The sequence below is a fragment of the Mobula birostris genome, chromosome 10, assembly GCF_030028105.1.
Source record: "Mobula birostris isolate sMobBir1 chromosome 10, sMobBir1.hap1, whole genome shotgun sequence".
NCBI lineage: Eukaryota > Metazoa > Chordata > Chondrichthyes > Myliobatiformes > Myliobatidae > Mobula > Mobula birostris.
Genome location: NC_092379.1, coordinates 30,972,740 through 30,999,466, shown reverse-complemented (window position 1 = coordinate 30,999,466; position 26,727 = coordinate 30,972,740). Strand labels below are relative to the sequence as shown.

Here is a 26,727-nt window from a genome sequence, read left to right as displayed (position 1 = left end):
TAGCTGGGAGCTTAACATCAAAGGACATATTTTGTATCCGAAGAACAGGTAGGAAAGCATAGACAGTGGTGTGGCTCTGTTGGTAAGATATCCTGGACACCTTCAAAACGAGATGCCTCAAGAAGGCAGCATCCATCATTAAAAACCCCCATCACCCAGGGCTTGCCTTCTTCTCATTGCTACCATCAAGGAAGAGGTACAGAAGTCCGAAGGCATACGCTCAACATTTTAGGAACAGCTTCTTCCTCTCCACCATCAGATCTCCGAATGAATAATCAATCCATGGACACTACCTCACTATTTTTCCTCTCTTTTTGCACTACTTATTTAATTTTTTAAAATGCTTTTTATTGTAACTTATAGTTTTTATTATATTTTGCAATATACCACTACCACAAAACAACACATTTTACGACGTATGCTTAAGAACATTGGCCAATCCTGCTCAGCTTCTCCTCACCACTGTTCCATTCATTTTGGTTACCTGTCTTGTTCTGCTTTACCTGTCAACACCTGTCCTGTTTGCATACTGCTGTAAAACAGCAAACTTCATGATTCAGTGCAGAACATTAAGGTTAAGAACCAAAACCAGATTTTAACCACACATCTTAAAATGAGGACAGATCATATGGAAGTCTCTGAAATCTCTTCCAAGAATAACCTTTATTTTGAAGAAATTTCTTACTGAAGGAAATAATGTCGTGTAAAATCTTCACTACTCATGGTTTTGTGAATGAAAGTCTAAGATTTACATTTAAACTACAAAAACACAACAGTTCAAACTGAAGAATCCAGTGGGTCAAGTAGCATTTGAAGAAGCACAGGGATAGTCGACATTTCAGGTCAAGATCCTGCATTAGGTCTGATAGTGCAGACGGAATACATTTGAGTACCTGTTTATAACCAGCTTTCATGACCACACCCCATCCATTTAACTGCAATGATAGTTGCACTGTAGTAGACTGTAGGTGTATTTGTTTCAACTTATTTTAAAATATGCACCTACAGTTTACTACAGTACAGTCATAATTACAGTCAAAATTGCTTCATAGGGTGGGGTGTGGTCATGAAAGATGGTATATAAAAGTATATATACCAAAGACCATAACATCTGGCTCTTGAATTAAGTGCATATCTTGCAGCTTAACTCTTAACCAAGTTACAATCACTGCAGGCGTACTTCATAAAGATAGTATTAACCAACTTCAGTCAGTCTTTAAGACTAAGATGTCAACTCTTTTGCGCCACGTGGTTGTTTGATGGATTGAATCTAATAAAAGCCGCAACTTGTTTGGTATTTGACTCCCTTAAAAGTTCCAGCTGTCTCTGTCCTCTCCTCAGCAGGTACTCGATGTGCATCACATCCATTCTGGATATTTGGGAGTTCTTATGAAATTCATCCTGAATCAGAGGCAAAGAGCCAGGTTTATCTTTAGCAGCTCGGAGGAATTGTTTGTAAAGTTTTAACACCTGTTTCTGTAATTTGCTGTGTCTAACCATGATGTCAAATCAGTCTGGGTTAATCTGGATCTATGAGAAACACAGAAATTAGGTTATGAAGCCTTCTGTCAGTCATTTACAATCAAAATAAAATGTTCACCAATTACAGTTTTAAAAATTATTCTTGTTCAACAAAGTGGATCCAAATGCCAAATTAATATACTCAAATCACATTGATTTAATTCCAAATAATTAGAGTTCAGATGGAAAAAAATAAATTGGGTCAATGAAATCATCATCAGAATACTTCATTCTTTTTAATGGCTGACCATTAACAAGAATTAACACAGAAAATGCTGGATATAAAGTAAATTTATTATCAAAATACATATGTCGGTGTCAAAATGATTGTTGTGTGGTAGTGCTTGTTGCTCTCATTTTCAGCTTCCACCACTGGCCAGCAGTTTTGCGAAAAGGAGAGCTGAGTGTGTAAGTCTCTCCCTGCCAGTACATAGCCTCTCCAACAGCAAGCCTCATGTAGTGCCTCCTCGCTGGTGACACACGGAAACTGCACTCCTTTTGGACTCAGGCTGAACTACCGAGGACGGGGAGGATATCTGGACCCTGCACGTAGCACGCAGGCCCATTGGCATGTGGACACACCCTGGTGCTCGTAAATCAGATCCCTGGCTCCACTGCCTTGTGGGCAGCCTCGGGAGAGATGAAGGATACAGGAGTAAACCCAGACAGCAAATCTGCAGTGGAGCCCCTACGGTGGCTGGACGTCACTGAACATTCTTCCGGCAGCTCCTGTAGCCAAGCCGGTGCCAAATGTATCACTCCATAAGCTTTCCTTTGGACTGCACTGCTGAGGCCGAGAGGGGGATCTTGATGACTGGGCATCTCAGGATCTCCATACCTTCCGCCTAGGCTTGTGATGATCATCATCACCCATTATCCTTTGAGACAGACATTTACCAACCAACCACACATACCTCACCATATACAACCCCGAGATTCATTTTCTTGTGCATACTCAGTAAAGAACACAATAGAATCAATGAAAGGCCACACTCAACAGAACAGACAAACAACCAGTGTGCAAAAGACAACAAACTATGCAAATACAAACATAAATAATAATTAGCAAGTAATATTGAGAACATGACATGAAGCGTCCTTGAAAGTGAGCTCACAGGCTGTGGGATCAGTTCAGTGATGGGGTGAGTGGTTGTCCCCTCTGGTTCAAGAGCCTGATGGCTGAGGGGTAATAACTGCTCCTGAACCTGCTGGTGTGGGTCCTGAATCTCCTGTACCTTCTTCGTGATGGCAGCAACAAGAAGAGAGCGCGGCCTGGGTGGTAGGATGCTGCTTTCCTGTGACAGCGCTCTATGTAAATGTGCTCATGGTATTCATTGAGCTGTCACTTCAAGTTCGCCCTGAATTTAGTACCCCAGAACTGAGAGCTCTACCCGTGACAGACTGGGCTGTGTCGTATCCACTCCTTCTTGTAGGATTTGCCATTCAAAGGCTTTGGTGTTTCCATACCACGCCATGACACAACTGGACAATATACCCTCCACCACACATCTATTGAAGTTTATCAAAGTTTTAGATCTCATGCTGAATCTTTGCAAACTTCTAAGGAAATACAGGCGCTGCTGTGCTTTCTTCATAATGGAAATGACAGATCCTCTGAAATGAAAACACTGAGTAAGCAGCTGGTCAGGTCCATAAAGAGAGGGGAAAAGAATAAATGTTTCAGGTTGGTGAGCTTAAATGAGAGCTGCCAATTAAGTTGTTTGGTGGAGGAAAAGGAGTAAGGAGAGGAAAGAAGTGAAGTACTACGGTGATAGGAGACGTCAATGATAAAGAAGATAACACAAGTTTAAAGAGGTTCCATAAAGAGGAGCGGTCAATGAAGAATTGTATGCCTCTGGATGTTTTACCACACCAATCTCTGTAAACATCCCAGGAGATGGTCAGTTTCTGAGATACTCAAACCTCTCTGTCTGGCACCTTTGACCATTCCGTGGTCAAAGTCACTTAGATCACATTTCCTCCCCATTCTGATGGTTGAATAAATGCTGAATCTCTTGACCATATCTGCAGGCTTTTTGGCATTGAGTTGCTGCCACACGATTGGCTGATTAGTTGTACCAATAAGCAGGTGTATCTAATAAAGTGGCCACTGAGTCTAAGGGCCATCATAAAGGAGGTACAACAGCTCCTCTACTTTCTTAGAGGTTTGCATAGATTTGGCATGTCACCAAAAACTTTGACAAACTCCTATAGATACACTGTGGAGAGTATCCTAAACATGAGGAAATGTGTAGATGCTGGAAATCCAAAGCAACACATAGTTGTGAGAGTACCCTATCTGGTTGCACTGCGTTCCATTGCAGTGGCTGCAACACCAATGGCCAGGAAGTGACAAAACACATTGATGAAGGTGCTGCAGTCCATATGGTGTATATAAATTTTAGTAAGGCAGATGACAACGGTTCCCCAAGGTAAGCACACCCAGAAAGTTAGGATGCATGGGATCCAGGGAAAATTGGCTGTGTGGATTCAGAACTGGCTTGCCCACAGAAAGTAGAGTGGTTGTAAATGGGAGTGTAGGTCCCTGACCAGTTGTGTTTCGCAGGGATCTATTCTAGGAGCTGTGTTCTTTGAGAGTTTTAGTAATGACTTGGATGGCGGAGTGGAGGAGTGGGCTGGTATATTTGCAGATGGTGGTGGTGTAGATAGTGCAAAAGGTTGTTGAAGGTTACAATAGGACATTGACAGGATGCAGAGCTGGGCTAAGAAATTGCAGATAGAGTTCAATCTTGAAAAGTGTGAAGTGATTCATTTTGGAAAGTCAAACAGGAAGGCAGATTACAGGGTCAACGGCAGGATTTTTAGCAATATGGAGGTACAGAGCTATCTTGGGGTCTACAACCAGAGTCCACAAAGTTGCCATGCAAGTTGATAGGGTGGTTAAAAGTCATATAATGTGTTGGCCTTCATCAGTCAGAGGATTAAATTCAACAGCCACGAGGCAATGCTGCAAATCTATCAAACTCTGGTTAGAGCACACTTATCTATTGTCTGCAGTTCTGGTTGCCTCAGTATGGGATGTAGAAAGTGCAGAGGAGATTTACCAGGATAGTGCCTGGATTAGAGACATGTTTTATAAGGACAGCATGGGCTTTCTCTTTGGAGTGAAGGAGGTGAATAAGATAAGATGCATTATCATCTTATCAAGTTGGACAGTCAGTGCCTTTTCTCAAGGGGCTAGTATAAGTGGGTCATAATTTTAATAATTGGTGGAAGGTATAGGTGGGATGTCAGAGGTGGGTATTCTACACAGAGAATGCTGGGTGCATGGAACATACTGTCAGGGGACAGTGGTAGAGGCATTAGAGATATTTAAGAAACACATGGATGAAAGAAAAATGGAGGGTTATGAGGAAGGGAAGATTTAAAGTGAACTTGCAGTACGTTAAAAAGTCAGCACTACATCCTATATCGAAGTCAAGTCCTGTTCTGTTCTGTGATCAAAAGAGGTAAAATCAGCCCAGTCCATCACAGGTAAAAACCCTCCCCACCATTGCGCACATTTACATGGGCCACTAACACAAGAGAGCAGCATCCATCATCGAAGGCTCCCACTATCCACTATATACTCTCTTTCTGCCACTGCCATCGGGCAGGAACTCAGGACCCACACCACCAGCTTCAGGAAATTATTACACTTCAAGCATCAGGTTCTTGAACCAGCGTGGATAATTTCACTAAGAACTCTGACCTGATTCTACAACCTGCAGTCTCAACAACTCACGTCCTCAGTGATATTTTCATTTGACTTCTTTTACACATTGGTTGTTGTCAGTCTTCATTTATAAAGTTACTTTTGTATTTTTCTTTTAAATGTCTGCAAATAAATGAAACTCACGGTAGCATATACATGATTTGATGATAAATTTACTTTGAACCCGGCTGCCCGGCCTTCCTCTCTCCCCTCAGCAGCTGTTCGTGCTCCAGCTATCGGCCAACAAAGAGAAAACGAACCGCAACGACGTATACTTCCAGTAATTACGTAAATTAACTGCGCAAACACCCTCCAACACTCACCGGCCTTCTATCAGCGCCGCGTCAACGCCGGCTCCCCCAGTCCTCCAAGCGCTGTACCCGCCAACCACTCCGGTCCTCCAACAGCAGCGCCCTCCAACCACTCCAGTCCTCCGAGAGCAGCGCCCTCCAACCACTCCGGTCCTCCGAGAGCAGCGCCCTCCAACCACTCCGGTCCTCCAACAGCAGCGCCCTCCAACCACTCCAGTCCTCCGAGAGCAGCGCCCTCCAACCACTCCGGTCCTCCGAGAGCAGCGCCCTCCAACCACTCCGGTCCTCCAACAGCAGCGCCCTCCAACCACTCCAGTCCTCCGAGAGCAGCGCCCTCCAACCACTCCGGTCCTCCGAGAGCAGCGCCCTCCAACCACTCCGGTCCTCCAACAGCAGCGCCCTCCAACCACTCCAGTCCTCCGAGAGCAGCGCCCTCCAACCACTCCCGGTCCTCCGAGAGCAGCGCCCTCCAACCACTCCGGTCCTCCAACAGCAGCGCCCTCCAACCACTCCAGTCCTCCGAGAGCAGCACCCTCCAACCACTTCCGGTCCTCCGAGAGCAGCGCCCTCCAACCACTCCCAGTCCTCCGAGCGCTGCACCCGCCAACCACTCCCGGTCCTCCAACAGCAGCGCCCTCCAACCACTCCAGTCCTCCGAGAGCAGCGCCCTCCAACCACTCCGGTCCTCCGAGAGCAGCGCCCTCCAACCACTCCGGTCCTCCAACAGCAGCGCCCTCCAACCACTCCCAGTCCTCCAAGCGCTGTACCCTCCAACCACTCCCGGTCCTCCAACAGCAGCGCCCTCCAACCACTCCAGTCCTCCGAGAGCAGCGCCCTCCAACCACTCCAGTCCTCCGAGAGCAGCGCCCTCCAACCACTCCCGGTCCTCCGAGAGCAGCGCCCTCCAACCACTCCGGTCCTCCAACAGCAGCGCCCTCCAACCACTCCAGTCCTCCGAGAGCAGCGCCCTCCAACCACTCCCGGTCCTCCGAGAGCAGCGCCCTCCAACCACACCGGTCCTCCAACAGCAGCGCCCTCCAACCACTCCCAGTCCTCCAAGCGCTGTACCCGCCAACCACTCCGGTCCTCCGAATGCAGCGCCCTCCAACCACTCCAGTCCTCCGAGAGCAGCGCCCTCCAACCACTCCCGGTCCTCCGAGAGCAGCGCCCTCCAACCACTCCGGTCCTCCAACAGCAGCGCCCTCCAACCACTCCAGTCCTCCGAGAGCAGCGCCCTCCAACCACTCCCGGTCCTCCGAGAGCAGCGCCCTCCAACCACTCCGGTCCTCCAACAGCAGCGCCCTCCAACCACTCCCAGTCCTCCAAGCGCTGTACCCTCCAACCACTCCCGGTCCTCCGAGAGCAGCGCCCTCCAACCACTCCCGGTCCTCCGAGAGCAGCGCCCTCCAACCACTCCGGTCCTCCAACAGCAGCGCCCTCCAACCACTCCCGGTCCTCCGAGAGCAGCGCCCTCCAACCACTCCGGTCCTCCAACAGCAGCGCCCTCCAACCACTCCAGTCCTCCGAGAGCAGCGCCCTCCAACCACTCCCAGTCCTCCAAGCGCTGTACCCTCCAACCACTCCGGTCCTCCAACAGCAGCGCCCTCCAACCACTCCAGTCCTCCGAGAGCAGCGCCCTCCAACCACTCCCAGTCCTCCGAATGCAGCGCCCTCCAGCCACGCCCGGTCCTCCGAGCGCAGCGTCTATTCACTCCCAGTCCTTAGAACTCAACGCGCCGCGAGAACACTCCCTGTTCTCCAAAAGCAGCTACCTACTCCGAGCCCTCTGACCACTCCCAGTCCTCCAAGTGCATCATTTCCGATGCTTCGAAATCTGTGCGCCCCGACAGCACTCTCGGACCACCAAGCGGCCCTCCCAGCTGGTCAGACAGCATTTATGGAGAGGAATAAAGGGTAGGCATTCTGGGAGACCCTCCATCACGGCAGCTCAGCGTGCCGAGACAACTACGGAATACAGCGCCCTCAGCCTGTAGAAGAAATGGTTTATAAATATACACAGCCACCTATGTCAAATAAACATTATTTCGTTAGGAAAATGTACTGTGGGTGATGTGCGGCATTGATTGGAAGGTAAACGGCAGGTTGTCTTTTAGTTCAAGAATAGAGATGAACCGATCGCAACCTGATGAAACCTTCTGTTAAGATGGTGGCGTGCTCGGGCGTAGCGGCTTTCATGGGGTCAACCAAAGGTATTATTGTCTTTTTCAAGCATTTTTTTTACGATAGCAAGACCCTGTTGGATATTAAGAACTTAAAAGTATTGCAGATCTACCCCATCAGTGCGTTGCTCGTTGATGGAGAAACTGAAGAAGCTGAACTTGATGCGGACCGTGATGCTGCGTGCACTTCTCCGTGGATTGTCACCTTGTCGTGGTGGAGAAGCTTGTGTGGTCCTATGATCCTGACAGCAATGCCGTCTGGAGCTATGCTCCTGGTAGGGTGAGGACCCTGACAAAGAACAATCCAACCAAAACCTCAACGGTGGAACGTCAAGTACACGTTAAACAAATACACGTACAGGCATCTTCGCTCCGTGGGCCACTTCTTCAGAACGAAGACCATCATCCTCGACCTCGAGGGATAGCCACGACGACGCAGAGGCGTCAGTGCGTAAGGGAGGTGTGCAGTCCAGCTTTTCTTGAACATTGGTGGTGTGGAATGTTGCAAATCCAATTCATTGATTTATTGGCGAATGGCAGTGGAGCTGCATGGTCTCGGCCATAGCTAATACTAGGCATCAAACTGCAGTCACATTTTAAGCTACCCACAGGGAGGTGTCAGAGTCGGGAGTGCCGGAGGCACTGTATGTGGTATACATGCTGGAGTCAGTGTTGCCCCCCCCCGCCCCCCCGTTTTCGCTTGAGAGAAGACAAGCTGTATTGTGTTCGACTGTAGACTGCTGCCACATCCATGGACTCGTATCTTTTTGTGTGTCTGTATTTTACTGCTATATTACATGTGCCTTGTGCTGTGATTGGCTGTTGGTACTGTATTTTGCACCTTGGCCCTGGAGTAACGCTATTTCATTTGGCTGTATTCAGGTATGATTGAATTAAACTTGAATTTACATAAATTTGCAATTTGGGAGCTTCATCAGATTGATTCCTGGGATGAGGATTCGGCTTAGTTTAAAAGATTAAGCAGTTTAGTCCATTCCACAAAAAAAGTGGTGAGCTTGGATGCAGGTCTATGGGTCCAAACTAAGGTGTAATTGTTTGATCCCCCCACATATTTTTTATGAACACAAGACATGCTGGATATTAAGATCATCAAGTATGGCAAGTCCACCTCACTAGCAAATTGCTGAATAGCAATGGAGCTGGACTTGTTACATACAGTGTTGCAGTCTGCTGCAGCCACCCAATCAGAGTGCAATCCAACAAATGGTGGAACTGATTGGCTTGGATGTTTTTCTTGTGATTATAATACCCTGTTGGACTTTGGTGATGTAGACTACTGCAAGTCCAATTCATTTACAAGACTGATAGTGGGGGAGCTATGTTGCCTTGGTTGTTGCATGGACAAGGCCCTTATGCCTTGGGATCTCCTGCTGCAGTCACCGAAGATGTTGGAGCCAACTATGTACTGCTGGATTCTAGGCTGGGCTGGAAGCTGGCCCCTGCCTAACCCTAACTCCAGTGTTCACTCAGTGGAAGACAAGCTGGGTTGTGTTCCACTGTGGCTGCACATGCATGAAATGAGGAACTGCTGTGGCTTGTTCTTGCAGAAACATGGCTGCAGGACAACATCTATGCATCATCAATCTACAAGCCATGTAGATATTATATATTTTTAAATATATATTTAATGTAATTATGTTTTTCTCATATCATAATTATATGTGCTGTGTGTGACTGTTGGTACCATGGCCCCAGAGAAATGCTGTTTCATTTGGCTAGTACTCCCTGTGTGGTTAAATGACAATTAAACTTGAACTTGTACTCTATTTAACAAGAATGATAAATAATTGTAATGAAACTGATTATTTTTTTTTTTTTTTTTTTTTTTGAAAAAAGGAGCACAGAGTAAAGATTGGGATGATATTTCCCCTGTTCTCCCTCTGGCAGAGGTAGCTAGAGAAGATGATGAAGATAGATTTTTGAATCAACAAAAAAAAAACAATTAAAGCAGAAAGGCCTGCACAGAGACACAAGAGGGTTAATAAAGACTGATTCTCTACCCAGTAAATACTAATGTTACTACTATATCTACATCCCATCATACTGTTGCTATGGTTATTCTCCACCTCAGAGAAAGAACTATATTACTGTACATGATAAGAACCATTTGGATGCACTAGAATCATTGGCTCAGATTTATTACCCATTTTGCAGCTGTATAAACCACTATCTTTGGAAATGAAATTGAAATACATGATCAAATCAATAACCAAGACCCAACTGCAATGAAACACCACCGTGGGTAAAGATGCTTTATTACGCCACTTTGTTTTACAGAGCAGAAAACATCGATGTACATGTGTTGAAACCTTGTTGCAAGAAATATCTCGGTAGTGCAGCCAACTGTCAAGTGTGTTCAAAACGTGCTAAGGTAACAAATCAGTAAGAAACTTTAAAAAAAATTATGCATGAAAATTATGGAGTGAGGCTGTGCAATAGAGATTAACCTTTTAATTAACAGCAATAATAACCAGTAGTACATGTTAAGGCAAAAAAAAAGCAAACTTTCCTTTCAATATCAAGAAACAGAAATCTTACTTGCACACCCTGGCTGAAATAACATTTGAGCAATGTGGAAGAAGTCACTAGCTCATCTTTTAAACGGTAGAAAAAGAATGTTTGGCAAGAGAACAAACTTTAAAGATCTAGGTTATAAACTCCTAGGAAGTAAAAATGAAGCACGTTTTACATAGCTGATGCACACTGTTCTCTGCATAAACACCTTAGCTCAGTATGGAAGCAGGACTGATGAAAGATTGCAAATACTTAGAGTTTGTACCTATGTCTCCCAACAATAAATTAAAGTAAAATTGAGTAACAAGGGAACTAATTTGTCAACTTTGTGATAATTACCACAGTATATGGCAGTATTATCTAAAGTTACTTTGGCAATCAATAGATCATTTTCTTCAGCTGGTATCTACCATAGTAAACAGAATCACAAAATACACAAGTATAAAAAGATAGAACCCGAAAGAAGATAACTCTTTGCTTCACAGAAGTATCTATATCAGGGGTTCCCAACCCTTTTTATGCCGTGGAATCCTATACCATTATCCAAGGGGTCCATGGACCCCATGTTGGGAACCCTTGATCCACAGTAATGATGGGCATTGTTCAGCCCTGATTATGGTCAAGTGTGTTATTGCTTACATCTGGACCAATAATTTTACACTGCAATTTTACAAAGAGTCTAAGTGTCGATTAGCCTTTATTAAGTGTCAATTAGCCTTTTGTCAAGCTAATGTGTTTTGTAAATTCTGTCTGGATTTTCAATATCTAGTGTCAGTTGCTAACTAGAAGTGTTTCAAATGTGCAAATGTAAAAAGTAATGGACATCTCTATTTCATCATGAGGCAAACAACCCGCAGAGCATGTTAGCCAAATAAGTGCATAGTCCCAACCTGTTCAGGAACTCCAGCAACTTGAATGCAACTGTAACAAGGAATTATTGAATTCAGGATTATCAAGATACAAGTCCACTGTGCAATGCTTCCAACATATAGAATGATTAGCGATCATATTTCATCATTCAGGCCATAGTCTTCCTCTGGATAATCACCCACTGTTACAGACTGTGGCTTCACAAATGCTCCATACTTGGACTGACATTCAAAGTATCTTTTTCCATTTACACTGCAGAAGGAACAAAATTATTGATGAGGAACAGTGAATGAACATTTGCAATTCTATTTTTCTTTCATTCAAAATCACCAAGTGCTGAGGGCTTGGGATTCACAGGAAAGACTTTACCTGCCATCATGCTTTCCTAAAGGTTCATCATATTTCAGTCCAATCCAGTATCCAGGTTTAAATTCTGTTTCACCTGAAACAGCAAGACTAGAATTAGATGGAAGCGGAATGTTCAGCCAAGATCCAAAATCACTCCCACTAGGTTTCTAATTGACAGTAACTGATTTAACAGGCCTGTGGATTCTTGATATATTATTAGAAAAAAAGTTCCACTGGAACCAACAAGCAGATCTAATTCACTATTTTATGTGAGGTATATTTTTTAGCCCACTTAAATGAATGATCTGTAGAAATATGCAGTATTTATCAGAAGTATAACATAACTACTAAGGCCTATGAAGAATAAATCTGCTGAAAGTACAATAAACAGCCAGCATAACTCTTATTACCTCCTGATGCTAGCTCAAATCTTACCACTCTGTGTTTGAACTTGATGTAATGGTTGGCTAAAATTTTAAATTCAAGGTGGAAACAAAACTGCATGGGTGCAAGGAGTCTGATCTACTTTAGACTTGCTACAGATGTATTTAATTAGTGTCTAACTTCCTAATTTACATCAAGTAATTTATACTTAGCTCAAATCACAGACTTAACAATTGTCCTGCATGAAGAGTGACTGAAAAAAAAACTGCAGATGTGCTGGTCTGAAAAAGACAGAAAATGCAGGAAACACTCAGCAGGTTGCAGTTTCCACGAAAAGAAGAATTTTAATGTTTCAAATCAGAAACTCGGAAATGAAAAAAAATAATTTTAAGTTGCTGAGAGGCTAGGGACTGCTGGACAGGACAAAGAGAATTCCTCTGATGGTGAGAGGCCAGACCGCCCAAGTGATGACAATATTTTCAGTCCTGATTCAACTGATCTGGTTCAATTAACATTGCATTATGCTCACCCAATATGTTCTTGGGCTGTATTATCCACTGCATAACCTTTTTACAGCCAACTTACCAACATACATCACTGTGCCTCGTTTGGTTGGCTGTCCTGATATTATAACCTCACACCTTGAACCTACTAGGATGCCATCTGCCAAAGCCTTCTCCTCTTGTCGTTTCTGCTCCATCTCCAACTCTTCTTTTGCTCTCTGCTCCTCATTATGCAAGCCCAGCTTGTTGCGTTTCAGAAATAAACGAGCTGAATCTGAAATAAAAATCAGTCATTGTTACTAGGCAGCCAGAAGTACTTTCAGTTAAAACCACTTCAACTGCAGATGTAACTTAACATGTTAATTATCTGAATGGCTAGAATCAATAAATAACATGTAAACCACTTGCAGGCAAAAAAATAATAATCAAAGTCGCAGAAGCAATTTCAGACTCATATACAAGTTAAGCAAAAGGGCTTTGTGACTTTGTGAGATTTTCTTTTGTTTTGCCTAGGAGTGGTTTATATTTTCTTTATTGATTCTAGCTACTCAATTAGTTGGCATGTTAAGCTACATCTACATGTGCAAAAGTCTTAGGTGCATATACATAGCTCGGATGCCTAAGACTTTTGTACAGTACTGTAGTAATTTTATGTATTGCACTGTACTGCTGCAACAAATAAAACAAACTTCATGACATCCGTGAGTGATGATAAATCTAATTCAGATATGGGTCTATTGTGGATTGAGAATGGGAAGGGGGTAGGGAGAGGGGAATCATAGTTGGGAGAAGGGGAAGGAAGCAGAAAACACAAGAGACATTCTGTAATGATCAATAAACCAATTGTTTGGAATCAAAGCACCTTGCCTGATGTCTCAGGGCTCGGTGTGTCTGCACCCACACCAACCCTCGCACCTGACACTCCTCTGTCACCTGTCCCACACTCTTGCCATTCCCAACACCCTTTGATCCACCAGATTTACAAACTGACTCTCTGCTTCATGTTGATAAATACAGTACTGTGCAAAAATCTTGGACACCCTAGCTATGTACGCCCTTAAGACTTTTGCACATTGAGAATAATATCCCATTTAATGAAGTATACAAATTTTCTTTCAGAGTGATGCCCATGTAAGAAAAAGATAGTGAAAAGGTTAAAAGGACTGACATAAATCCCATCCCATACAACAGGGCATCATGTTTAGTTTGCAGCAAATCTTAACTTAAGGACAACAGGAGTGTCAACAACATGGTCAAAAAGAATGAATGTTACATCCAAATTCTCTCTCGTTACGTCTCAGTATCTTCTGTGAATTTCAGTGTATTGTTCAAGACCAATGTAGTAGAACGTTGGCTATCTAACCAAGTAATAGTTACAGAAATAAAATCAAAGATGATAGCAAAATATTCAGTTTATTTAACATGCAAAATACCTACAAATTCATTATTTTAAATGGGAAAGAAACTTGTCAAAATTAACTAGAACGTGATTTTACTCCAAGTGTCTTACCTGTTCTCTTTTCATATGCTTCATTGGACATTTCATATTTAATAACTTTAGAAACATCCTCATATTCTCCCATCTTTACTCCACTTTTGTCTATTACCTAGAAAACACAGATTTGAAACAATCATCCCAGTTAACTTTAAGGAAAGTAGCAATAACTATCCTGCATTGTGGCAACCTGTCCCAGTACCCAAACAAAATTTTATCAACTACACTGCTTCAGTTTTGTCCCAAAACATACTTCCTGTTCACGCTGAATCTGATAAATCCCCAATTCTTTTAATGGATTTAAAAATAGAATTAACATTTAACCTCAGTGAATTCCTGCTTTTGACAGCCCAAAAGAATCCACTTCAGCATAATAATTTTATCCAACTCCAAAAGTTGTGATATTAAAAAAAGCAATTTAAATGCAAAAAAAAACATTCTGCTGAGATCACATCTTGAACATTGGAAACATGTCTGATTTCCCTGGCCAAGGAAGGATTTTGCAGGTCTCATAAAGGAACCTCTGCTACAAGAATTTTATTTAATTTGTCACAGAGTAAATATTTCATTTGTTGCAACAACATGGAGTGAACACATGAGAACTCTTTCAAATATGGGTCAATGAAAACTAGTAGCATTTAGCACACACATTTGGGAATAAGTATGAAATAAACAAGCTATTTAAAAACAGGAAAACAAGTCGCTTGGGCATCCATGTTGCTGCATCTGGAAACAATGGCCAATGGTGGAATGACTTTTAAGTTTTAGCTTGCTGAAGTCTGTCAAAACAAGCACAGCTTGTGATTGATGTACTCAATCTTTATGAGGAGTAGAAGAATTAACTTCTGATTTAGTTCCTTACTATTCCCAGAAATAAATACTCCAGCATAACCTACAAGATTTACTGTATCTCCTGTTACACAAGTCTTTGAAAATCTCAACCTTTTTTTAAACTAGAGAGACTATTAATTATGATAGAGGGAGTCTGGTTTGCAAGGTTTGTTTACAAGGAGAGATTAAACAGACAGGTCTACACCAGAAATTAGTTAGCAAAGCAAGAGATGAAAGGAACCTCCTTTTAAAAAATAGGGTTGACCAGGTACAAGTGCAATTGATGTTTAGACAAGTTGTCTAAAGGCAGGGATCGCAGCCTCAAAAGAAGCAGGACAGGCATCCTCTCTTCTACCCTCTCTATTGGGCAGATACAAAAGTCTGAAAGCACCCACCAACAGGCTGACACAGCCTCTACCCTACTAAGACTATTGAATGTTTCCTTAGTATGATAACATGGACTTAACCTTAATCTACCTCTGAGAGAAAGAAAGCAGCTGGTGGGAATAAATGGGGCCTTTTCTAGATGGCTGCCAGGGACCAGTGGTGTTCCTCAGGGGTCAGTATTGGGTCCACTACTTTTCAATATTGTTTATTAATGATTTGGATAATGGAATTGATGGCTTTGTGGCAAAGTTTGCGGATAGATAGGTGGAGGGGTAGGTAGTGCTGAGGAAGCAACGTGATTGTAGTAGGACTTAACAAATTGGGAGGATGGGCAAAAAAGTGACAGATGGAATAGTGTTGGGAAATGTACAATAATACATTTTGGTAAAAGGAACAATAGTGCAGACTATTATCTAAATGGGGAGAAGGTTCAAACATCAGAGGTGCAGAGGGACTGAGGATTCCTTGTGCAAGACTCCCAGAAGGTTAATTTACAGGTTGAGTCTGTGGTAAAGAAGGCAAATGCAATGTTGGCATTTATTTCAAGGGGAATAGAATATAAAGGCAAGGAGATAATGCTGAGGCTTTACAAGACACTAATCAGGCCACACTTGGAGTTTTGTCATCAGTTTTGGGCCCTACATCTCAGAAAGGATTGGAGAGAGTCCAGAGGAGGGTCACGAGGATAATTCTGGGAATGAAAGGGTTAACATATAAGGAGGATTTGGCAGCTTTGGGCCTGTATTCCCTGGAATTTAGAAGAATGCCCGGGGGGGGGGGGGGGGGGGCAGGTGATTTCATTGAAACTTACTAAATGTTGAAAGGACTAGATCAGGTGGATATGGAAAGGATATATGCTATGGTGTGGGGGGGGGGGGGGGGAGGTATCCAGAACTGGAGGGCACAGCCTCAAAATTGAGTGGCGACCTTTTAGAACAGAGGTAAGGAGGAATTTTTTTCAGCTAGAGAATAGCGAAGCTGTGGAATGCTCTGCCACAGACTGAGGTGGAGGCCAAGTCCGTGGGTATATTTACAGCAGAAGTTGATAGTTTGATATGGCGAGAAGGCAAGTGTATGGAGTTGCGTGGGATCTGGGATCAGCCATGATGGAATGGTGGAGCAGAATCGATGGGCTGAATAGCCTAATTCTGCTCCTATGTCTTATGGTCTTAAAAGGCTGGAAGTGAAAATGAAACGAATGCACATTGTGACCCACAATTGTCTAAATGCACTGCATATTGTACTGTAATTCTTTATTCTGAAGTCTGTTGCTTTCCTTTGTACTACCCCATTGCACTGTTGTAAATTAATTGATCTGTAAAATAATAAACTAATTTACCAACCATTAAAAATTAGAACTTTCTTTACTCAGAGGACATTTAACTGTTAAGAATTCTCTACCCAAGCTGGCTAAATCACCAGAACTATTACTACATTTTTAAATATTATGAGAATCACAGGACATGGGGTCAGTGCCGGTAAGTAGCACCATCAGAAGAACTTCAGAGTGTAGACAGATGTTTTCCTCACACAGATGATACAGTTTTATTTAGATACAGAGTGCAGAACAGGTCCTTCCAGCCCAACACACAGCTCTGCCGGCTACCCACCGAGGAAGCCCACGTACTCACAGGAAGGATGTACAAACTTTCTGACAGAGGATACTGGAACTGAACTCCGATGCCTCGACTGTAATAGCGTCACACTACCCACTATGCTACCATTAGATTGGATACTGGACTCTGGAGCAGCATATAAAATGCTGGAGTAACTCAGCAAAGTCAAGACCTGAAACGTTCAACTGTCCCTTTCTCTCCATAAGTGCTGCCTGGATCGTTAACCTTTCACATCTTGACTTTGCTGACTTGCCCTAGTATTGTGTGTTGACCCAGCAGACTGTTTGCTGGGCTAAATGGGATAACTGTTTCTATTTTTTCTTTTTGTATGTCAGAGCAGGAGACTGTGGAAGTAAAACTACCCAAAATAAATTAATAGGAACAAGAGGCACAAGGAAGTATTCAGTAAGTTCATAGCAAAAGTTGTCACCTCGATGGCATTCTCCTGATTTGATACAATAATCATTGTTTCCCTTAATATCCCAAAGGATACCAATCATTTCTTAAGGCATCAGGTCCCAACTCAAGAGGGAATCACATACTGTTAGCAGCTGATAAGTAATTGTTAACATCTATCTCAGATAATTACAATGAAGCAGAAATAAAGGAACAGGGTATAGTAATTGAGACAGAATGAGATCAATTTACAGACAAATAGCAGAATCTATTTGTCAGTGTCAACAAGTAAATATCCCAGGGTTCCCGATCTTTCATTTTGCCATGGACCCCTACCATTAACTAAAGGGTTCGTGGCCCCTGCCCATTCTCCCTGTAACCTTCGATGCCCTGATTAACCAAGAACCTGTCAAACTCTGCTTTAAATATACTCAATAACTTGGCCTCCACAGCTGTCTATGGCAATGTATTCCACAGATTCACCACGCTTTGGCTAAAGAAACATTTCCTCATCTCTGGATGTTTCCTCAAATGGATGTTCCTCTATTTGGAGGCTGTGCCCTCTGGACCTAGACTCCCCCATTATAGGAAACATCCTGTCCATATCCACTTTATCTAGGCCTCTCAATAGGTTTCAATGAGGCCCCCCGCCAATTCTTCTGAATCCCAGTGATTAAAGGTCCAGAGCCATCAAATGGTCCTCATATGATAAGCCTTTCAATCCTGAAATAATTTATGTGAATCTCCTTTGAACCCTGTCCAATGCCAGGACATTTTTTTTTAAGATAAGGAACCCAAAACTGCTCATAATACTCCAGGTGCAATCTGACCAAAGCATTACATCCCTGCTTTTGTATTCTAGTCCTCTCAAAATGAATGCTAGCATTGCATTTACCTTCCTTACCACTGACTCAACCTGCAAGCTAACCTTTTGGAAATACTGCACGAATTTTTTTCTCCATTTAGAAAATAGTACTTGCATTCATTCCTCTGCAAACACCCTGCTTCCTCAACACTACCTACCCCTCCACCTATCTTTGTCTCATCTGCAAATGTGGCTACAAAGCCATCAATTCCTTCATTGATACATAACGTGAAAAGAAGTGGTCCCAACACCGACCCCCATGGAACACCACTAGTCACCGACTGCCAACCAGAAACTTCCCTTCAATCCTTTTGTAACTTTTTTCCAGTCATACATTTTTGGGATGTGGGAGGAAACCAGATCACCAAGTACAAATCCACATAGTCACAGGTAGTAAAAAAAACTATACATTGACGCATTGAAAGTCTTGTGTTACTCAAGATTTACAAAGCTTTCTAAATTTTGCAAACTGCAACAAGTACTATTCAGTAATCTCTTGCAGAAAACAGTTGAGTTGTTTTCAAGCAACACACAAAGTTGCTGGTGAACGCAGCAGGCCAGGCAGCATCTCTAGGAAGAGGTACAGTTGACGTTTCAGGCTGAGACCCTTCGTCAGGACTAGGGTCTCAGCCTGAAATGTCGACTGTACCTCTTCCTAGAGATGCTGCCTGGCCTGCTGCGTTCACCAGCAACTTTGATGTGTGTTGCTTGAATTTCCAGCATCTGCAGAATCCCTGTTGTTTGACTTGTTTTCAGACAGCTTCCCGATCAAGTAGTACTGAGAATGCAAACAAACATAGGCCAGATCCAAAAAGATGAACCACTGATGCGTTGCATATAGGCTATGTAACACCCTGGGAAAGGTTTCACTGCTAATGTAATGGTTTTGCTGTAGAAGCTGTGTTTGGGTTATGGTTAGAGATAACCGGTGCTTTGTAATGTGAGCCGTCCAATGATGGGAGGTGTTTTCGTGCCGTGTGCTTGACACCAGGATGATCTGGGTCTTTTGTTCACTGGGAGCTGGAGAGAAGACGCCGGAGCGGAACCATGATCCGAAGAAGGCCGGGGAGATCGAAGGAGGATTGGTAAAGGGGAAACCATGAGCTCCAATTTGTGCACATTAGATGTTACATTAAAATGGGCCCTTTTCTTATTTTTTGCTTTTTCTTCTCGAATCCTTTAGTCAAATTAAGAATTATAAAGCCAAATCATTTAATTGTATGTAGTTATTTCATGGTACTGATTTGTAACAGGGTAACACATCACGCAGCATCCATACAAACGGGGTTTTCAGGGTGGACTTGCATCTCAATCTCACCCGTTTGGCAGGACCTGAGATTGTCTTCCCCAGACTTACGCAGCCCAACATATTCGTATTCTTGATGAACTGTTAATTCGACTTTTATGTACTGTTATAACTGAGGTGAGGACGGACAACAATCCTCTAGCTTATATGCTGACCTCAGCAAAATTGGATGCCACAGGCCATTGTCTGCCTATGATCTCAGCCTGAAGTACCGGCCAGGAAGTAGGAATACTGATGCTTTGTCCTGATGTGTGCATGAAGGGCGAAGAGTGGGAGAGCGTTCCTGCCCCGGGAGTGAAAGCCATGTGCCAGTTTGCCATCACGGTGAAGGCAGAGGGAAGGCAAGGGCAGGATCAAGTAGATCAATTGGAAGCTTCTGATGATGCCATTCCACAAGTTTACTGTAACCACACTACTCTGAAAACAAACCAGTTGCTGGAGTTGAGTCCTGGGGAAGTGGCAGCTGCTCAGCGAGATGACCCGTTTGGGCAGTGGTCGAAAAGGGAGACGTGGCCCAAGCAGAGAAGATGAAACACACTGCGGTGCCTCCATTACTGAGAGATGGCCCAGATTGAGGAACCAGATGCTATATCGGGTCACGTCGCCTCCAAACCAGCCTCGGCATTCTCAGCCTGAGAAATATCAGAGGATTGTGTTGAAGTCACTTTATGATGATTCTGGACATTTGGGGGTTGAAAAGACCTATGGATTGCTCAGAGGTCGGTTTTACTGGCACCAAATGAAGCCCGAGGTTGAAGAACACTGTAATTTTGTGCATTCGATGCATACAGAGGAAGATGCTGCCTATGAGGGCCGCTCCATTGTCCCACTTGCAGAGTGCGGGGCCCCTTGACCTGGTGTGTATGGATTTCCCGTCAATAAAGGCAGATGCCTGCAACATGGTGAATGTCTTAGTCATCACGGATCACACCAGATATGCGCAAGCTTTCCCTACCAAGGATCAGAGGGCGTCCACGATGGCCAAAGTGTTATGGGAGAAGTATTTCATTTATTATGACATAGAATATAGAATAGTGCAGCACAGTACAAGCCCTTTGGCCCACAATGTTGTGCCAACCCTCAAACCCTGCCTCCCATATAACCCCCCCCACCTTAAATTCCTCCATATACCTGTCTAGTAATCTCTTAAACTTCACTAGTGTATCTGCCTCCACCACTGACTCAGGCAGTGTATTCCACGCACCAACCACTCTCTGAGAAAAAAAAACCTTCCTTTCATATCCCCTTTAAACTTCCCACCCCTTACCTTAAAGCCATGTCCTCTTGTATTGAGCAGTGGTACCCTGGGGAAGAAGTGCTGGCTATTCCTCTTATTATCTTGTACACCTCTATCATGTCTCCTCTCATCCTCCTTCTCTCCAAAGAGTAAAGCCCTAGCTCCCTTAATCTCTGATCATAATGCATACTCTCCAAACCAGGCAGCATCCTGGTAAATCTCCTCTGTACCCTTTCCAATGCTTCCACATCCTTCCTATAGTGAGGTAACCAGAACTGGACACAGTACTCCAAGTGTGGCCTAACCAGAGTTTTATAGAGCTGCATCATTACATCGCGACTCTTAAACTCTATCCCTCGACTTATGAAAGCTAACACCCCATAAGCTTTCTAACTACCCTATCCATCTGTGAGGCAACTTTCAGGGATCTGTGGACATGTAGCCCCAGATCCCTCTGCTCCGCCACACTACCAAGTATCCTGACATTTACTTTGTACTCTGCCTTGGAGTTTGTCCTTCCAAAGTGCACCTCACACTTCTCCGGGTTGAACTCCATCTGCCACTTCTCAGCCCACTTCTGCATCCTATCAATGTCTCTCCGCAATCTTCGACAATCTTATACACTATTTACAGCACCACCAACCTTTGTGTTGTCTGCAAACTTGCCAACCCACCCTTCTACCCCGACATCCAGGTCGTTAATAAAAATCATGAAAAGTAGAGGTCCCAGAACAGATCCTTGTGGGACACCACTAGTCACAATTCCCCAATCTGAATGTATTCCCTCCACCACGACCCTCTGCCTTCTGCAGGCAAGCCAATTCTGAATCCACCTGGCCAAACTTCCCTGGATCCCATGCCTTCTGACTTTCTGAATAAGCCTACCATGTGGAACCTTGTCAAATGCCTTACTAAAATCCATATAGATCACATCCACTGTACTACCCTCATCTATATGCCTGGTCACCTCCTCAAAGAACGCTATCAGGCTTGTTAGACACAATCTGCTCTTCACAAAGCCATGCTGACCATCCCTGATCAGACCATGATTCTCTAAATGTCCATAGATCCTATATCCAAGAATCTTTTCCAACAGCTTTCCCACCACAGACGTAAGGCTATACCCGGACTATCCCTACTACCTTTTTTGAACAGGGGACAACATTCGCCTCCCTCCAATCCTCCGGTACCATTCCCCTGGACAACGAGGACATAAAGATCCTAGCCAGAGGCTCCGCAATCTCTTCCCTCGCCTCGTGGAGCAGCCTGGGGAATATTCCGTCAGGCCCTGGGGACTCATCCATCGTAATGTACTTTAACAACTCCAACCCTTCCTCTCCCTTAATATCAACATGCTCCAGAACATCAACCTCACTCATATTGTCCTCACCATCAAGTTCCCTCTCATTGGTGAATACCAAAGTATTCACTGAGGACCTCGCTCACTTCCACAGCCTCCAGACACATCTTCCCACCTTTATCTCTAATCGGTCCTACCTTCACTCCTGTCATCCTTTTGTTCTTCACATTGAAGAACTGTGAAGAATGCCTTGGGGTTTTCCTTTACCCTACTCGCCAAGGCCTTCTCATGCCCCCTTCTTGCTCTTCTCAGACCCTTCTTAAGCTCCTTTCTTGCTTCCCTATATTCCTCAATAGACCCATCTGATCCTTACTTCCTAAACCTCATGTATGCCGCCTTCTTTCACCTGACTAGATTTTCCACCTCACTTGCCACCCATGGTTCCTTCACCATACCATTCTTTATCTTCCTCATCGGAACAAATTTATCCCCAACATCCTGCAAAAGATCTCTAAACATCGATCACATGTCCATACATTTCCCTGCAACAACATCATCCCAATTCACACCCGCAAGCTCTAGCCTTATAGCCTCATAATTTGCCCTTCCCCAATTAAAAATTTTCCTGTCCCCTCTGATTCTATCCTTTTCCGTGATAATGCTAAAGGCCAGGGAGCGGTGGTCACTGTCCCCCAGATGCTCACCCACTGAGAGGTCTGTGAGCTGACCCGGTTCATTACCTAGTACTAGATCTAGTATGGCATTCCCCCTAGTCGGCCTGTCCACATACTGTGACAGGAATCCATCCTGGACACACTTAACAACTCTGCCCCATCTAAACCCTTGGAACTAATCAGGTGTCAATCAATATTAGGGAAGTTAAAGTCACCCATGATAACAACCCTGTTATTTTTGCACTTTTCCAAAATCTGCCTCCCAATCTGCTCCTCTGTATCTCTGCTGCTACCAGGGGGCCTATAGAATACCCCCAAAAGAGTAACTGCTCCCTTCCTGTTCCTCACTTCCACCCACACTGACTCAAAAGAGGATCCTGCTACATTACCCACCCTTTCTGTAGCTGTAATAGTATCTCTGACCAGTAATGCCACCCCTCCTCCCCTTTTTCCTCCTCTATCCCTTCTAAAGCACTGAAATCCAGGAATATTGAGAATCCATTCCTGCCCTGGTGCCAGCCAGGTCTCTGTAATGGCCACTACATCATAATTCCATGTATGTATCCAAGCTCTCAGTTCATCACTTTTGTTCCTGATGCTTCTTGCATTGAGGTACACACATTTCAGCCCTTCTACCTTAGCACCGTTTATTCTGCTCCTCTTTCCTCAAAGCCTCTCTATATGTTAGATCTGGCTTTACTCCATGCACTTCTTTCACTGCCCTATCGCTCCGGGTCCCATCCCCCTTGCAAATTAGTTTAAACCCTCCCGAACCATGCTAGCAAACCTACCTGCAAGGATATTGTTCCCCCTTGAGTTCAGGTGCAACCCATCCAATCTGTACAGGTCCCACCTTCCCTAGAAGAGATCCCAATGAACCAAAAATCTAAAACCCTGCTCCCTGCACCAACTCCTCAGCCATGCATTGCACTGCCATCTCCTCCAATTCTTACCATCACTGTCATGTGATGGCCTCCCCAGGTGGATGGATACATAGTGATCAGGGACGGGATTTTGAGAGTAGGCTCATACATCAGTTACCGGGCATGCTTGGAGTCGAAAAGTCGAGGACTATGCCTTATCATCCGCAAGGGGATCCCCAGTCCGAGAGGTTTAATTGGACCTTGCTAGACATGCTTGGAACCCTGGAAATCAGCAAGAACAAGAAGTGGAACCAACATATTGGACATTTGGTCCACTGCTACAACTGTACACAAAATGAAGCTACCGGGTACTCGCCATAATACCTGATGTTTGGGCGCAAGGTGAGGTTGCCCATCAACCTTTGTTTTGGGACTGGCGAGGAAGACTTACAGGTATCCAAAGTATGTGTCTGATATGAGAAGGGAGCTGAAAAAGGCTTATAAATTAGCGGAAGTAGTGGCTGCCAAGTAGAATCAAGGAAATAAGAGGAGGTATGATGAAAAGTTTAGATTTTTCCCAACTCGTGCCGGAAGACCGAGTCCTCACAAGGAATTTCGGGCTACCTGGGAAGCATAAGTTGGCTGACCGCTGGGCGGCTATGCCCCATGTAGTGGAGAGTCAGATGTCAAACATACCAGGTTTCTGGGTGAAGCCAGAGGATGGGAATGGGCCTGTCAAGAACCTCCATCGGAACCACCTTCTCCCTCTGGGACAAGGGGTGTGGGTTGACCCAGAGCCCAACCTGGAGCCTATACTTAGTAAGAGGACTCCGCTGCGACGCGGTGCGATTGGCGGACCAATGGCAGGAAAGATTAGATAGGCCCCCGCCCCTGAATGGGATACTCTCTCAGAGGATGAGGAAATTGGGGTGTGGTATATGCTGCCTTTTGCTAACTCCCCACTGATTGAGGAAGAGATTCCCAACCCTCCTCATACCGAGTCAGGTGAAATCAAGGAGGGCTATCTGTGGACAGACTGGGTTTCAGCAGGACCCTGTAAGGGATGAAGGGGGGGACCTATTGCCTTAGGGAGCTATGTCATTACCTTTTACACCTGGGTTGGACTTGGTGCTTTGTATGAAGGATTGGCAAATTATCTCAATGTCATGAGGCATGACTAAATTTGGTGGGGGGGGGGGCAGCCTGGGAAAGGTTTCACTGCTAATGTAATGGTTTTTCTGTAGAAGCTGTGTTTGGGTTATGGTTAGAGATAACCGGTGCTTTGTAATGTGAGCCATCCAATGATGGGAGGATGTTTTTGTGCCGTGTGCCTGACACCAGGATGATCTGGGTCTTTTGTTCGGCGGGAGATGAAGAGAGAAGACGCCAGAGTGGAACCATGATCCAATGAAGGCCGGGAGATTGATGGAAGATCGGTAAAGGGGTAATGGTGAGCTCCAACTTGTGCACATTAAACCGTTCCCTTTTCTTTAATTTTTTGCTTTTTCTTCACTAACCCTGCAGTCAAATTAAGAATTACAAAGCTAAGTTGTTTAATTATGTGTAGTGTACTGTCTGTTATTTCATGGTACTGATTTATAACAGGGTCACACATCACACAGCATCCATACAAATGGCTGGGGGGGGGGGGGGGTCGGGGTGAACTCGCATCGCATCTCAATCTCACCCAGAGATAGCCTTCCCTACACTTATGCAGCCGACAGAACCTGAGAGTTACAGCTACATTAGAATGTATCTAAGGTCATTTTAAAATATAAAAACAAGTATAATATTAATAAGCACTGAGGTTAATAATTTTGTTAGAAATGTGGGTGGCAAGGTGAAGATATGTATCTATTTAAGGATGTGCAAGGTGCTCCCTTCCTCAGCTAGCCTGCAGGTCACCCTTGGGCAAGGTGTAGCACCTGCTTAGGTCCCCGATCAGGGTCACGAGAAGCACTTGTGGTGCACATCACAAGTCCTGGTTATGTGATGAACTGACACCAGGCAGACAATCTCTGAAGATTATTGATATTGGCTGGGGTCACTCATCGTATAAAGACACTACTCAGAAGAAGGCAATGGCAAACCACCTCTGTAGAAAAATTTGCCAAGAACAATCATGATCATAGACCATGATCGCCCATGTAATAAAACATGGCGTAAAATGATGAAGACACTTAGAAAAAAAGTAAATTCAAATTACAATCTAAACAGTTGGATGAGCTACATTCATGGAACTTTATGAAATAATTTCATTGTACTCACATGTATCCGGCAGCGATCATCTACAGGATATGATCCAAGCAATGCATCATCTTTGTCCATCAGGCCAATGAATTTGCCATCTGCATTGAATAACTCCAGCTCCATGGACGAGGCAGGCGAGCCCACAATCAGTTCTAGTTTACACTATTATAAAAGTGATCAAAAATAATAGAAAGTAAGCACATCAATCTTTACCTAGAATTTAAACAGTGTGGGCAAAGCTACAGTCTTCAATTTTTAAATTTAAAATTGGTATATTTTCTTCTTGTAGAATAATAGCAATAAGTTTTCACCTGTCAAAGTTTTCACCGCCACTGCTTAAACATGTGCTTTATCTCGATTTATTTTGTGCATCTGTTAGCAAGATGAGTTCGAAAGTATTGGAAAAGCCTAAAAGAGCTCATAAGGGTGTTACGATTAGCATAAAACTGGACATAATTAAGCGTTTTGATCGTGGTGAACGAAGTAAGGACATTGTCCACGCATTGAACTTGCCTGTGTCCACCATTTGCACTATTTATATGCAGACAGAAAGGATCTTGAAAGCTGCCGATGTTACTGTTGGTTCTGCTCGTAGCAAAGTGGTCTCTCTTAGTCGGCATCCAGTAATAGATAAAATGGAAAGTCTATTGCCTGAGTGGATTGATGGGTGTACAAAGCGTGGTGTTCCGTTAAGTTATCTTATACTTAAGGAGAAATCAGTCAGCCTTTTTAATAAGCTGAAACAGAAAGCACTGGCCGATGGTGATGAAAGTGTTGCGAAAGTGGAATTTAAAGGTAGTCATGGGTGGCTTGATCAGTTTCTGAGGCAAGGGCAGCTTCATAGTTTAATGTTTACTGGAGAGAGTGCTTCGGCTGATACTGAAGCTGCCGAAAAGTTCCCAGCAGAACTGAAGAACATAGTTACAGAAGGTGGTTATTCGTATAAGTGTTTAACTGTGACGAACCTGCAATTTATTGGAAAAAATTGCCGAGTAAGACATTTATTTTGAAAGAGGCAGGCTAAGGAACACAAGGCATCAAAGGACAGGTTTACCCTAATGCCTATTATTAACTGGTGATGCTGTCCTTAAGCCTCTACTAGTGTACCATTCAGAAAATCCGAGGGCACTTAAAGGCATT

The 26,727-nt window shown here is 44.0% G+C and overlaps 2 protein-coding genes across 4 annotated transcripts in view; both read right to left on the bottom strand.

Moving 5' to 3' along the window:
* Nucleotides 1-635: 635 nt before the first annotated feature.
* sdhaf1 (succinate dehydrogenase complex assembly factor 1) lies at nt 636-5,658 on the bottom strand. 3 transcript variants are annotated; one of them, XM_072270108.1, is made up of 2 exons: nt 5,560-5,658; nt 636-1,530 (listed from the first exon to the last, which is right to left on the bottom strand). In XM_072270108.1, exon 2 carries the CDS (start codon nt 1,498-1,500, stop codon nt 1,231-1,233), a length of 270 nt encoding a protein of 89 aa, XP_072126209.1. In that variant the 5' UTR covers nt 1,501-1,530; nt 5,560-5,658; the 3' UTR covers nt 636-1,230. The 3 variants fall into 3 exon arrangements, with proteins under 3 accessions (XP_072126209.1, XP_072126208.1, XP_072126210.1); XM_072270107.1 differs by lacking the exon at nt 5,560-5,658 and adding an exon at nt 5,381-5,511; XM_072270109.1 differs by lacking the exon at nt 5,560-5,658 and adding an exon at nt 5,414-5,510.
* A 4,329-nt stretch (nt 5,659-9,987) lies between these two features.
* Nucleotides 9,988-26,727, bottom strand: part of tbcb (tubulin folding cofactor B) — a 36,377-nt gene continuing 19,637 nt past the window's right edge. Inside the window, exons 2-6 of the mRNA XM_072270105.1 lie at nt 25,606-25,749; nt 13,878-13,974; nt 12,450-12,641; nt 11,502-11,574; nt 9,988-11,384 (exon numbers count right to left, since the gene is read on the bottom strand). Coding sequence (XP_072126206.1) covers nt 11,267-11,384; nt 11,502-11,574; nt 12,450-12,641; nt 13,878-13,974; nt 25,606-25,749 — 624 coding nt within the window. The 3' untranslated portion in view covers nt 9,988-11,266. The remainder of the gene's footprint in view (nt 11,385-11,501; nt 11,575-12,449; nt 12,642-13,877; nt 13,975-25,605; nt 25,750-26,727) is intronic.